This window comes from Bidens hawaiensis, unplaced genomic scaffold (assembly GCF_021521415.1).
Source record: "Bidens hawaiensis isolate Kalapana, Puna unplaced genomic scaffold, B.hawaiensis_p1.1 tig00034358_1, whole genome shotgun sequence".
NCBI classification, from domain to species: Eukaryota; Viridiplantae; Streptophyta; class Magnoliopsida; order Asterales; family Asteraceae; genus Bidens; species Bidens hawaiensis.
The window spans coordinates 7,362-21,450 of NW_027505318.1; the positions used below are offsets into that span (position 1 = coordinate 7,362).

The following is a 14,089-nucleotide window of genomic DNA, read 5'->3' on the forward strand; positions in this document are numbered from 1 at the left end:
TGTATGCATGTCAGAAAGTAGCACGAGTATAAGCCACACGTTAAAAAAGTGCTCTACATTTTACAATTTCTTTTCTTTTAACGAAAAATTTATTGCAATTCTTGTAGTATGTGTATCCTGGATCCGAGAACCCCCTCTCCAAACCAAAGTATTTCAAATCTTTGTCTTTAAGCATATTGAAAACCGTTTTCAACCAAGTTTAAGAACCAGAACCCAACCCAAAATACAACAATATAGTTTGGATCTAGCGATTCAGTTTTGGTTTCCCAATTCTAGTGGTTCGAAACCGTGAATTGCTCACCCCTAATTCCATCTTGTTAAACAAGGGAAATCCGGGATGAAATCTACTCGGTCGTCGGTACTATACTGGTACCAAATCGGATGCTCTCGATGCTATAGTCAAATTACAATTTTGGTACTAAATGTGTAAAACATATGGTTTTTAGTCTTACGTTTTGCTCAGTCGTAGCGTGCATGCTTGTTTTTTCCCCGATTGACAAAAAAATTCCTATTGAAGTTTTATGAACTTATCAATATATCCTTTACTTAAAAGAATACGATGTATATAAAATGATACATCTTTTTAGTTTGCTTAGCATGTAAATCAAGTTGGGACATTGAAAAGAGCTGGTGATACACGTTGGGGTTCCCATTATAACTCCGTTTGTAGCTTGCTTAACATGTATTATGTCACTCGTGTTGTTCTCGAAGGAATAACTGAAGACTTATCTCATACTACTTTTGTCCAACGTGGAGAGGCCGATGCAGCTTACGAGTACATGCAATCATTTGAGTTTGTGTTTATTCTTCACTTGATGAAAGAAGTATTGGGAAGAACTGATACACTTTCTTAAGCATTATTAAAGAAAAACCAAGATATTCATAATGCCATGGAGTTAGTTTCATCAACATGTTACATTTGAACATTATTACCGAGTGGATGTCTTTACATCCACATTAGACAAACAATTGCATGAGTTGGATAGTAGATTCAATGACCACACGATGGAGTTGTTATCTCTTAGTTCTAGTTTGGCTTCAAAAAAGATAAATGTTGATGAAATTTGTCTACTTGTTGAGAAGTATTATCCTGAATGTTTTACAGAGTCAGAGAGGACTCATTTACGAGATCAGTTGGTGGTTTTTAATGCTGAAATGACAAACAATACCAAGCTAAGCGGTGTATCAAGTATTTTGGATCTATGCAAAATTCCTGTGGAAACTCAGAAATGTGAGACGTACTATTTGGTTGACAGGTTGATTCGATTAATCTTGACACTTCCGGTTTTAACAGCAATAACAGAAAGGGGATTTTCAGCAATGAAAATATTCAAGAATCGTCTTTGCAATAATATGTCAGACGAGTATCTCGCGAATAGTTTGGTGATTTACATAGAAAAAGAAATTTCTGAGACATTTGATTCGGAGTCCATAATGAATGCAAAGATCTTAAAGGTTGTCGGGCTGCTTTGTAATTCTTCTATCAGGTACTCACACAATCACCATTCCTTGCAATGTCATTCTCAGATCGTCTTAAGTATTTTAGGTCTTTTGTTGTTAAAAAAATATGTATTTGGTTTTTTTGTAAGAACGGTCTTTTGAATGAATGAAGAAAAATTATTTATTTAGATTTTATATTGTTTGACCCGACCCGCCCCGCTGACTCGAAAATTTTATATTGTTTGACTTTGACCCGACCCAAACCGAACCGCTAACCCGAAATTTTTTGGATCCATAACTTCGCCCCCCCCCCCCCCCCCCCACACCCACCGGGATGCTTTTGCTCAAGCTTTGCCGCTGCTCATGTTATTCACCATTACAATGCTAAGTTCGACTTACGAAACCCAATTTGCGGTACAAATACACACGAAATCAATTCCTTTTCTATATACGTATAAAAAGAGTTTTGTAGCTAACATCTCTCTTTTATGTTATTTCTTCTCCACACGCAAATACTTAGTCGTTTCAATATTCACATGCATTTAATGGATTGATAACTATCAAGTTTGGCATGCATTAAAATGAAGGTAAATTCAAGTTTTGTGATTCACTATTATTAATTTTATGTCCATTTTTGTTATGAGTGAATCATAGACCTATCTATTATGGATGTGTTTGGAATTGCTTATTAAAGTGAAAAATAACTTTTTGTTAAAAGGAATTATTAACTTATGAATTTTTTAAAAGAAGTTTTTAAAAAAATATTTGGATTAGTTTATGTGTTGGGAAAAACCAAATTAACTAAAATAATTCTTTTTTAAAGTAGTGTAATGGGTTTTGAGGGTGAGATGAATGCAATAAGTAAATCAAACTCATTAATTTAATAAGTTACATATTCCTATCTTTTCAAAATTCATTTATTTTGTCTTCTTTAAAAGTTAAAATTCATAAGGCCTTATGGTTTGTCAAACACCTTATACATCTTATTAGCCTTTTAAAAAATTTATAAATTGTAAGTTGATAAAAATAAGGAATCCCAAACACCTCCTATATTCTAATTTTCACTTTTATTTCTTGCTCCTGTCTTCTTTATAAAAGGCCCCCTAAAATCGATTCCCAAAGCTACCATGCTATCTACACCTTAAGAATATTAAGCCAAGCACCCGTAACATACCCCTTTGCCAACTTCCCATGGTGATACATGGAGGTGTAAGAACTTGATATTATCACAGTGATAAGGGAGACGAGACATCTCTTGGATTGATTTGGGCTAAAGTTTTATAATAGGTCTTTTATAGTTAATTTTGATTAACAAAACTCTTCTATATTTCTTTTATCAAGAATTATTTTAGTCTCTATAACTTGTAAGATATGTTTATTATATTACACTGGAAATTAATATTGCATATACTTGATTAATTATTATATGTATTAAAACTGATATTTTTGTAAGTGATTCGATATTTATTAAATACGTGTAACTTTATGCGACAAACAAAACGTTTTTAAATTAAGAACGTCTTGTCATTTTTTAGAACATGTGAAAAACATGACACGCATATGGGGTTGAAGAAACACTAAGTTACCCCGGGCAGATTACGGATAATCTGGGGGTTAAATAGATGTTTCCCACGAGGGGTTAGATCCGGCAAAGATGGTTCTTCTGATAACCTGCAAAACAGACACCGTGAGCTCGTCACTGAGAAGGTGGGGTACCTCCTTGTGACCACCCTCCGGCGTGAGAATCAGACTAGATTGCTCTTGAATATAAATGTATATTAAGAGATTGCTAGAGCAGATATCAGGTATAAGATGTAAGATACAAGATAAGATGAGATGATCATACCATTTGGGGTATTTATAGCCGAATGTAGGTTTCCAAGAGGGTATAGCCGGCTGAATAGTATTCCTGTTCTACCAACTGTGGCCTACGCACGTGCCATGCTGGCAGTTGGTGGGTAGGCAGCGGCTGACAGTGATCAGGCCTGCTGTGTACTATTCCTTTTCCACCAACTGTAGGCTATGCACGTGGTATGACAGGAGTTGGTGAGTAGGTAGCGGCTAATAGTGACATACAGTACAAGAGCATACTGCTCGCCATACTGTTGTCAATGGGCTGTCGTATCTCTGGTCAGATCTTTTGCCCATACCTCGTCAGGTACAGTACAAAAGATCTTTCAGTATCGTACGGACTGGCTCATTTGGGCGGGAGTATTCCCCCTCCCGCCTTTGTGCGGGATTGTTCCCGGCTTTGCTCATTCCTTCAGGTGACAACTGAATTATTGAGAGCTAAGTGCCTTGTGCGTGTAGCCTTGCTGCGCGGGTGGCCTTCCCTGATGGCTTGTATCTGCAGCTGCGGGAACAGGCGGAGTACTTCACCATTGGGAGGCATTTTCTGCGGGAACAGCTTGCGTACTGCGCGTAAGGACGTCACGTCTCTGAGCATGGTGGGTCCTGCGGATCCAGTTGGTTTCTGCGCAGACGTCTCTCTTCAAAGTGAGTCCTGTGGGTCCAACTGGGCTCTGCTGGGACCTACCTCTTCAAGTCCCCCCAGTCCAATGTTCTTCTCATGAGTGTTTAATAAGTGAGGTGAACTTTTGGACTTAAGCAAAGGGTTTTTGAAAAGGGGTTTAGTTTTAAGGTTTTCCATGGGGATTCTTCCCGCGGAAGTCCTTATGTCACTTGCAGAAATTCCCGACTTTCCTGCTTGATCTTTGGGTATGATGCGGGTAGGTCTGTAACCTCCTCGCAAGTCAAGAGCGTTGAGTCACACTTGTGTGGATTCTCCATGAGGTTTTGGTAGTTTTGAACATAGTGATCAATTATGTTAAAACCACCAATTCCATCTTGAAGCTTCAAACAATGTAGTTCTCGACGTTCCCGCTATGCGGGGATGTTATTCTCGTTTCCGCAAGCATTGCCCAGAAGATCCTTCTTGGTTTCAATTCCTTGCGGAGTGCTAGGTATGTGAAGGGTTTTGCCTTGACACTGTACCCGCACTCGTCTTACGGTTACTTTATTTCCAAGATATTCCTGGCGTAAATTCCCTGCGGGTGCTAAGATTGTGAAGGGTTTTTCCTTAACACTGTACCCGCACCCGTCTTATAGTTACTTGGTCGCCGAGGTATTCTTGGCTTCAATTCCCTGCAGGTGCTAACTATGTGAAGGGTTTTTCCTTAACACTGTACTCGCACCTGTCTTATAGTTACTTGGTTGCCAAGGTAAGGGGTATTTTCCCGCTTACTTTTGAATCTTTTTGAATTTTTGAAATTCGAAGAGTTGGTGAAAGGATAAGAACAGTCCAAACTATTGAAACGTCGTCCGACGGTTTCTTCTGACAGTGTCAGGACGTGCAGGAAGTTATGGCGACGTGACAGTATATGGTCATTCCAGGCGCTTTTTCAGGCGCGTGGGCGCGAATTTTCAGGCGCGTGGCCGCGAAATTGATGGCACGCGTCCTTTCAACAGCTGTTGCCAGCTTGCTTATTGCCACGTGTCATAGTTTCATTGCACCTGCGATTTCTCTCTCTTCCGCATTAAATTCATCGCATTAATTGCGATTAGTATATAAAGGGGGAGAGGGTCCTTTGCAATCCACACTTTCACTTTTCTCTTCATCTCCAAAACGATTTCCGGCGAATACTCACCTTTTCAGTCGAGCATTCTCTTGAAATCGTTCTCTTTTTCATACCTGCAAGATGTCTTCTGCTTACGATCTTGAGGCTACAGCCCAAGAGGCTGGGATGTACGCCGAGAACCCGTCATCCACGTCCGACAAGGATGACAAGAGTACTGCTGGCGAATGCCAGTGTGCTCTGCCTGTCGATCTATATCAGTACATCGTCAGGAAGTTCATGCTCGAATCTCTCGAGCCTGAGTTTCCTGAACCTCATCAGACGGTGTATGATGCCCCCAGAGGCAAGATCGGGGTATATGCCGCATTCTTTGTCTATGGGAATCTTAGGTTCCCCTTGACGAAGTTTGTGTACCGTGTTCTGGAGAGGCACGGTGTACACCTGACCGAGGTACACCCGATGGCGATCGCAAAGATTCGCCACTTCGAGTGGGTGTGCCGGATTCTGGGCGTTGAGCCCTTCGTCGACCGCCTGATGACCTTCTACACTTGGAGGTGCATCCAGGGGTGGTATACTCTGATAACCCGGATCAAGGGTTTGAAGATTTGCGCAACCGAGCGCAGTCTTCGTTCATGGAAGCGGGAGTTCTTTTATATCTCCGCTCGCGCCATCCCCCTTGCCATGAAGTTCAATAATGGGCAAGCACTCCCCAGCCTTCACGCCTCCAACTACCAGGAGGCGGAATGGTTCTCAAAGATATCCCGAGTCCAATCTCCGGTTTACCGCTTTGCGGAGTCCGGGATGGTGATGCTCGGGATGAGCCGGGTGTGGAAGGATGCGGAGGCGCAAAAGATCCCGATCGTCCTTGAATACGGTTTGAACTCTGTCCCTTACAGTATGCTCTGTCTACTTTGTTTATATAGGTTTGTCTTCTAACTGTTTTTTTTTTATTTCAGAGGGGAACGACTTGCAGTCGCTCCTGTATCCGCGGGAGGCTGATAGTCCCGCTCGGATGGGTACTCGTGCTCTAGATGAGAACGAGTTGCCTATCCTTGAACAGACGGCGGATCGGTTCGTGGAGGTCTACCCGCCAGGCCACGAGATCCTGAGCGCCAGGCGGCCAGGTAAGGCGTTATTCAACCCTCGACCCCTCAATGCTGAAACCTCTGCTGGAATTCCTCTAATCTTGTGTTCTGATGAGGAATCCGCAGATGGTCCTCCGTTGGTGCGGAAGAAGAAGGCTGCCGGCGGGAAGGGGAAGGCGAAGGTGGCCTCCACTGCCGATCCGGTGCCTCGGTCTGATTCAGAGACCGAGAGCGAGGAGGTGGCGGGGAACCCTGGTGGTGATAAGACCACTGCTCCGGAGGCTGCGACGACTGTCACCTCCGGAGAGCCCAGGATGACGACGGTGAGCGGCGCAAAGAGGCCGGCTCCATCGGGTTCGTCCCCGCCTGTCCGCACTTTTAGGCTCAAGAAAACGCGTACGTACAAACTTCCTTTATTTTTAACTTCATAGCTTTCCATCATTAATACTTATCTCCTTTATGCAGGCGTGGATGCTACCGCATTCCAGGGTGGAGCGGGGAGGAGTACCTCCGGACCCATGACGGTAGGCTTGGTCAGCCTACCTGAGGCGACGACCCAGGCGGCTGCGCCTGCTTCCGTTGGTTCAGTTGCTCACCCCGTTGAGCCAACTGTTCCAACTGTGATGACATCACCGCCGGCTGTCAGTGCCATATTTACTGAATCTTTCACTGAGCCGGCGGTGACTTTTTCTGCGGACTCTTCCGCAGCGGCGACCACGGTTGTGAGTTCACCTCCGCTGGTTTCTACTACCGCGGCGGCCTTCACCATGCCTCCTCCGTCATCGGCAACGACGACCGATCCTTCAGGTATGCTTGGGGCTTCTCGCCAACCTCTGCCTCCTTCCCATCTGCCTGACCTCTTGGACGGATTTCCCTTGGGTTCAGGTGATGGGTTTGGCGGCTATCGGCCTGTTGTCGACCCTACAGGTGCGTAGGGTTCTTTTGGCCTTTTTTTTTTTTTATATATATCATCTTTTCCTAACTGCTTTTTGTTTTTTGCAGTGTCGGATTCCAATGAAGTGTATGTTCCACGATGGAACATCCGCCGAGGAACAACCCTTCGCACGCCTGTGGAGTGCGTGGAATGGGCTCGTCACGCAGCTCCCAGTGGTGCGTTGGGGGAAGCCATGGCTAGCTACCAGGAGGGTAGGCTAACCAATGAGCTTCGGGTTCTCCTGGCCCGGATGCAGCCGCGCGTCGAGCTGCTTTGTCGTGAAAACGACAAGTTAAAAGCAGCTCGCATCCAAGAAGTAGCTCAGGCGCAGGCTGTCCGGGAGGAGAATAGGAGGCTCTCCGCCGTTGCTGCGGAGAAGGAGAAGGCCTTCAAGGCCCTTGAAGTTGAAGTTCAGGCCCATCTCGAGGCCCGTTCCAAGGCTGCCCAAGCTGTTAATGAACAGCTTCGGCTGGCTAAGGAAACTGCTCGGAACGCAACTGAAAGGGCCACCAAGGCTGAAGCTGTTGCTGAGCCTCTATGCCTCGAGAATGAGGAACTTAAAGCCAAACTAGAGGCGCTCCAACAGGCTCATGATGCCTTGGCGATGGAAGACGCGAAGAAGCTCCAAGAGATCCTGGACCAGAGGGGGGTGCTTGACCACACTGAGCGGAAGCTAAAGGGCGTTGAAGAGGCTGCGGCTAAAGAAGTGTTGCTTGCCAACCTCAACAAAAGTAAAGCCGAACGCGCCCGTAACCAAGCTCAAGCTGCCCTCCAGGAAGCTCTGGTTACCAAGGAATGGCTTCTTCGAGAAGCGTTGTCTCAGGTAAGCTTAACTTCATAATGTCTTTACGCTTTTCTTTGTAAATAGAAAAGGTTTTGATACTTGTATTTTTTCTTGTAGGTTGTGCATCGAGTCTTTACGGACACATCATACGACGATGCCATGAGCGCAGCCCTCAACGCTTCTCATGAGGATGGGGAAAAGGCCGGCTTCCTGCTTGGTCTAGGGTTTGTTGAGAAAGGCATCCCGCCTTCCAACTTCCCTTTGTATGATGTGGATACTGAAGCTGTTTATGACCAAGCAGTGAATCAGTATGCCGCCTTCCCGCATCCGGTGGTGGAGAAGGTAAACGAAGTTGCCGCTGCTGATGATGGGCTAGCTATCCTTAAAGCTTTCCTTGAACCGCCACACTCTACTGATGGTGCGGGTCCAAGTGGTAGTGGTCCTGAGGCTTGATCTTGAAGATCCCTTTCCACCATTAGAGTAGATTTTTATTTTAGTATAGCTTCTTTTGTATGCGGGTATGTACCAAGCAATCTTTGTAATATTTGAATTTCGATGGAATAAAGATTATTTGCCAATTCCTTGCCTTGTTTATTTCACGCATATTCTGATTTAACTTAGCAATTTCTTTAGTACTCAGATAATTTAACTTTTCGACGTGGTAGATAATAAGTTAAAGTTTTGCGTCCTCTTTCATGATTGTGCGGATAAGACCGTCACTTGCACTTAGTAGGATGGTTGAACATTACCTATATCTGACCTGCGTGGAAGTTTTCCTCATCTTTTCCTTTGAAAGTTTCTAAGTGTTTAAAATAAGTTATCCTTTGAACGTGGTAGATAATAGGTTGAAGTTTTGCTTCCTCGTTCGTGATTGTGCGGGTAAGACCGTCACTTGCACTTAGTAGGATGGCTAAACTTTACCTACATCTATCCTGCGTGGAGGTTTTCCTCATCCTTCTGTTAGAAATTTTCTAAAGTATTTTGAATAAGTTAACCGTTCGACGCGCGGTTGTCAATAGGTTCGGTTTCCTCTCATGATTTGTGCGGTTAGGACCGGCACTTTCATTTAGTGGGATGACCAAAGTTTACCTATGATTGACCTGCGTGAAGGTTTACCGTTTTTTGGGTTTATGCGGGTTTTGCCGCCTTCCCCACGCAACGACTTTCCACGTAATTATGCGGTACCGGCATCAATGTTGAATAAATTAACCGTTCGACGCGCGGTTGTTAATAGGTTAGTGTTCGGTTTCCTCTATCATGATTCGTGCGGATAGACCGGCACTTTCATTTAGTGGGATGACCCAACTTTACCTATAACTGACATGCGTTAAGGTTGGCCGTTTTTTGTGTTTATGCGGGTTTTGCCGCCTTCCACACGCAACGACTTACTTCCCCACTTATGTATGCGGTGAAGACCGGCATATCAGTGTGGAAAGTTCATAAGTATAAATGTAAGATTATCAGCGTCAATGTGATAAGGAGAATCATTTCCATTAGAAGTGGTTCAGGGCCTTTTCTTTTACAAGTTTGGAATTGATCTACATGCAGACTGTGTAATTGAGCTCCCTTCCATGTTGTTTGGATGGGAGTGCCATCGAGCCGATATGCACTTGCTTCGGAATCTCGTTGTTTACGCAGTATGTAGTCTCCAACATTGAAGCTGCAGTTTCGTGTTTTTCCCAACTGGGGTTCTACACGCGTCAGCCTGCTCGGCGTTCGTTACGCCACGAGGTGTGCGAGCGTCCCATCTCTGAAAAATGCCTCGACGATGTCCTTTACGTCTGTGCATTCTTCAGTGTTGTGGCCTTTTGTCCTGTGAAAGTCACAGTATTTGCTCCGATCAGCATTGTGACGATGTCGGATTATTGGAGCCTTTGGCCATGGGAGCTCCTCAGTGGCGAATATCTCGGTGACGCTTTTGGTGAGTGGCGTCCATCTGGAGTTCTGGTTCGACTGTACGTTATCCCTTCCGCCTAACCGATGTTGCAAGCCGGATGAGGTGTCAAAGTTTACCCTTGACTGCCAAATGCCTAGCTTCCGCTTTTTGTTTAGTCGGGCGGTAAGGACGTTGTCTTCTCTTGTTTTCTGGGTGTAGAGGTTTGTGCTCTGGGGGAGGTCTCTTCCCAGTTGCTTCTCCGTTTCCGCAAAGCGTTTAGCTGCTGTCATGATGGCATCCCATGTGGATGGCATGCCATCTTTACCCGTTAAGGTGCGGATGAGCTCTGGGTCGTTCGCGCCCTGGATGAAAGCAGCGCGAACAAGATCTTCGCTAATATTACCCAAACTTAGCTTCTTTGAGTTGAAGCGAGTGATGAAGTCTGGCAAAGATTCATCTTCCTCTCGAATGCATTTGAGGATTGTCCATTGCTCTTCGGTATACTTTCTTTGTTGGCTGAAGTGTTGGCTAAATTTTTGCTGGAAGTCTTCCCAATCGTAGATGTGGTGGACCGGTAGACGATCGAACCACGCTCTAGCTGCCCCAACAAGCGTCATTTGGAACATGTAACACCACGTAGGTTCCGTCCAACTACTGACGGTTGCCCCCGCTATGAACCTGTTCAAATGATCGTCTGGATCAGATATACCATCGTAAGTGCCGATGTTGGACATCTGTTTGGCACTTTTCGGGACGATTGCTTCCGCAATGTCCCTTGCAAATTTGGACGTTCCCGCCTTTGCAGCAGTTGGTGTAAATGTTTTGGAGAGGTCACGTGGGTTTCCACCTGCGTTTTTTGGTTTGAAGTCTTCTCCAAAACGCCTTCTCGGTTGGGAGTCCGTTTCCTTATGCTTCCCTTTCGCCCTATGACGAGGGTTTGCGTCACTATCGGATTCCTCCGAATCATTGTCCCAATACTCTCCGAATTCCTCAGGCTGTTGGAGTGAACGTAAGCGTTCATCCAACTCGGCTTGGAATTCTTTTTGACGTGCTTCCGCCCACGCTTTAACTTCATCGAGTGTTTGGCGGGGGAGCCTCGTTCGTTGTCTCTCTAACTGGGTATCGGTGAATCCCAGTGAGCGATTATTTACTGCACTTGCCCCAGCTTGGGTAACCGGGGTAGTGTTCGTAAAAACTGTGTAGTCGCCGGTATTCCCCTCAGTAGCTGGGGTTGTGGTTACCGGAGTTTCTTTAACCATCTTTCCAGAAGTTTGAAAAAACTGAAAAGAAATGAAGTTCTAGCTTTTATGCACGGATGGCGCCAATGAAGAAACACTAAGTTACCCCGGGCAGATTACGGATAATCTGGGGGTTAAATAGATGTTTCCCACGAGGGGTTAGATCCGGCAAAGATGGTTCTTCTGATAACCTGCAAAACAGACACCGTGAGCTCGTCACTGAGAAGGGGGGGTACCTCCTTGTGACCACCCTCCGGCGTGAGAATCAGACTAGATTGCTCTTGAATATAAATGTATATTAAGAGATTGCTAGAGCAGATATCAGGTATAAGATGTAAGATTCAAGATAAGATGAGATGATCATACCATTTGGGGTATTTATAGCCGAAGGTAGGTTTCCAAGAGGGTATAGCCGGCTGAATAGTATTCCTGTTCTACCAACTGTGGCCTACGCACGTGCCATGCTGGCAGTTGGTGGGTAGGCAGCGGCTGACAGTGATCAGGCCTGCTGTGTACTATTCCTTTTCCACTAACTGTAGGCTATGCACGTGGTATGACAGGAGTTGGTGAGTAGGTAGCGGCTAATAGTGACATACAGTACAAGAGCATGCTGCTCGCCATACTGTTGTCAATGGGCTGTCGTATCTCTGGTCAGATCTTTTGCCCATACCTCGTCAGGTACAGTACAAAAGATCTTCCAGTATCGTATGGACTGGCTCATTTGGGCGGGAGTATTCCCCCTCCCGCCTTTGTGCGGGATTGTTCCCGGCTTTGCTCATTCCTTCAGGTGACAACTGAATTATTGAGAGCTAAGTGCCTTGTGCGTGTAGCCTTGCTGCGCGGGTGGCCTTCCCTGATGGCTTGTATCCGCAGCTGCGGGAACAGGCGGAGTACTTCACCATTGGGAGGCATTTCCTGCGGGAACAGCTTGCGTACTGCGCGTAAGGACGTCACGTCTCTGAGCATGGTGGGTCCTGCGGATCCAGTTGGTTTCTGCGCAGACGTCTCTCTTCAAGGTGAGTCCTGTGGGTCCAACTGGGCTCTGCTGGAACCTACCTCTTCAGGGGTCTTTAAGTTGATGGTCATGAGAGAAAACAACGAAATGTAAAGTTTGTCTTATACGTTATAAGTTTGCTTAAAAAAGAACGAATAAGTAAGGACTTATTTACAACAATCCAAGTATAACATAATTAACAAAACAAGATAAAGACCCACGTTACTCTCGGTGCTTGCGATAATTAAAAGATTACACAAGTTTACTATGGTTAGATGAACTAATACATCTCTTTTAGACATTTTTTATATACGTAACATCACTCGAATGAATAAATATGACCTAACCCGTTTAATAGTTATATAAAGGGAGACAAAAATGAGAAGCGTGGGAAGATTTGCGACCGCACAAAAAACCTGTTAAAAATAAATTCAAAAATAAAAAATAAAAAAATCATAACTCAAACTATAAATACAAAACGAAAAAAAATTTAAAAAACTAAAATGTTTCCGTCATCATTCTCGTTCAAAGAAAAATTACAAAAAAATTGACGAAAATACACAATAACGAAAACAAAAAAAGACACAATTATAACAAAAAAAACACAATAGATCACAAAATAACACAATGTCGAATAAAATATAGCACAATGTTGAGTAATATAAAACAATATAAAAAAATACATAATGTCAAATAAAAAATACACAATTAATGACGAAAATAAACACAAAACACAATGATAAACAAAAAGACACAACGACTTTTTTCGATTACCATTGTGTTTTTTTTTTTTTTGTAATTTTTATATTTATTTTTTATGAAAACGAAAAAGACGGTGGAAACATTTTTATGTTTTTACTTTTTTCGTTTTTTATTAAATTTTGAGTTATGATTTTTAGAAAAGAAAAATAAACGATTTTTTATATGGTTACAAATCATTTTCATTTTTGTTTCCTTTCTAAAATAACTTTGACCCATGTCAATATCTAGATATTTCGACGAATGATTCAATAAAGGTTCAAAATATTTAATACCGAAATCAAGAACCAGATTCTGGATCATTTTATTGATTCTTAAAATCTCTAGAAGGCGAAATTCCTATTTAATCCTTTTCAGGTTATCAAAAATCATATTTGCTACTGATAAGTGATAACAAGTGATTTAGATGTAGCTAGTGTATTGGTTGTTAAAAACATCATTATACAAAGTTGTACCCAAACACGACTAAGTATTATCCGGGGGTGGCTTTTAGTGTTTTACCTTTTATATATCGTTGACTGATTGACTAGAATTCTTCTTTTTTTCCTTTTTTCATTTATTTCAATAATAATGAATTAACTAATATTCAATCAAAAAAGATATTTTCAGTGTTTGTCTATGAGCCGGTGATGGAGTATTAAGGGGAGACTTTTTGTCTCATACGAGCTATGTTTGAATCCTACCCATTATTTAGTTTCGGCAGCACCGGTGATGATGGGACTAAACGGGTAACTTGCATTTACCAGTTGGATCTTTGAACTAAATGAATTTTATGTCACCAAATTGTCGTGCTTTCAAACGAGTTATCCCCATACAAATACGAGTGTATCTAGATATAGTAAATTTAAGGGAAAATTCCCAAAATAAGTGTTTATGAAAATGTTTTTCAGGTTTTAGGTGTCATTTGAAAAAAAATCCCAAAATATGTATTATAATCTAGTCGTGACAATTAATTTGTATAACCAATTAAAACTTGACATGTGTATTAAACTAATCGTAACGAGCAGATTTAATAACCATTTACTCGTCACGACTAAATAAGTTTCATGCCTCGTAATCAATTCCCACGAGTAATTCATAAGTTCTTTAGTCGCGACAAGTAGATTGTAAGGTTAAATTAGTCGCGGCTAGTCAACTACTAATAAACTACTCGTGTAGGGAATGTAAACCGGGTAAACTAGTTGTTGCGACTAAAGAACTTAAAAATTCCTCGTGGGCGTTGATTACGAGGCATGAAACTTATTTAGTCGTGACGAGCAAATTATTAGTGATTAGTTTAAGGGCAAATGACAAGTTTTAACTGGTTCTACAAATTACTCATCACGACTAGTTTATAATACCTATTTTAAGAATTTCTTGCAAATGACCTAAAACCTAAAAAATATTTTAATAAACGCTTATTTT

The 14,089-nt window shown here is 42.9% G+C and overlaps 1 protein-coding gene across 1 annotated transcript; it reads left to right on the forward strand.

Moving 5' to 3' along the window:
- The first annotated feature begins 1,005 nt into the window (after window positions 1-1,005).
- Window positions 1,006-1,602, forward strand: LOC143612336 (uncharacterized). Its single transcript, XM_077086348.1, has 2 exons — window positions 1,006-1,487; window positions 1,590-1,602. The coding sequence occupies exons 1-2, from the start codon at window positions 1,006-1,008 to the stop codon at window positions 1,600-1,602; spliced, it is 495 nt and encodes a 164-aa protein (XP_076942463.1).
- The last annotated feature ends 12,487 nt before the right edge of the window (window positions 1,603-14,089 follow it).

Coding starts and splice junctions, on each gene's coding strand:
- LOC143612336 (XM_077086348.1), top strand. CDS start 1,006: ATGGAGTTGTTATCTCTTAGTTCTAGTTTGGCTTCAAAAAAGATAAAT.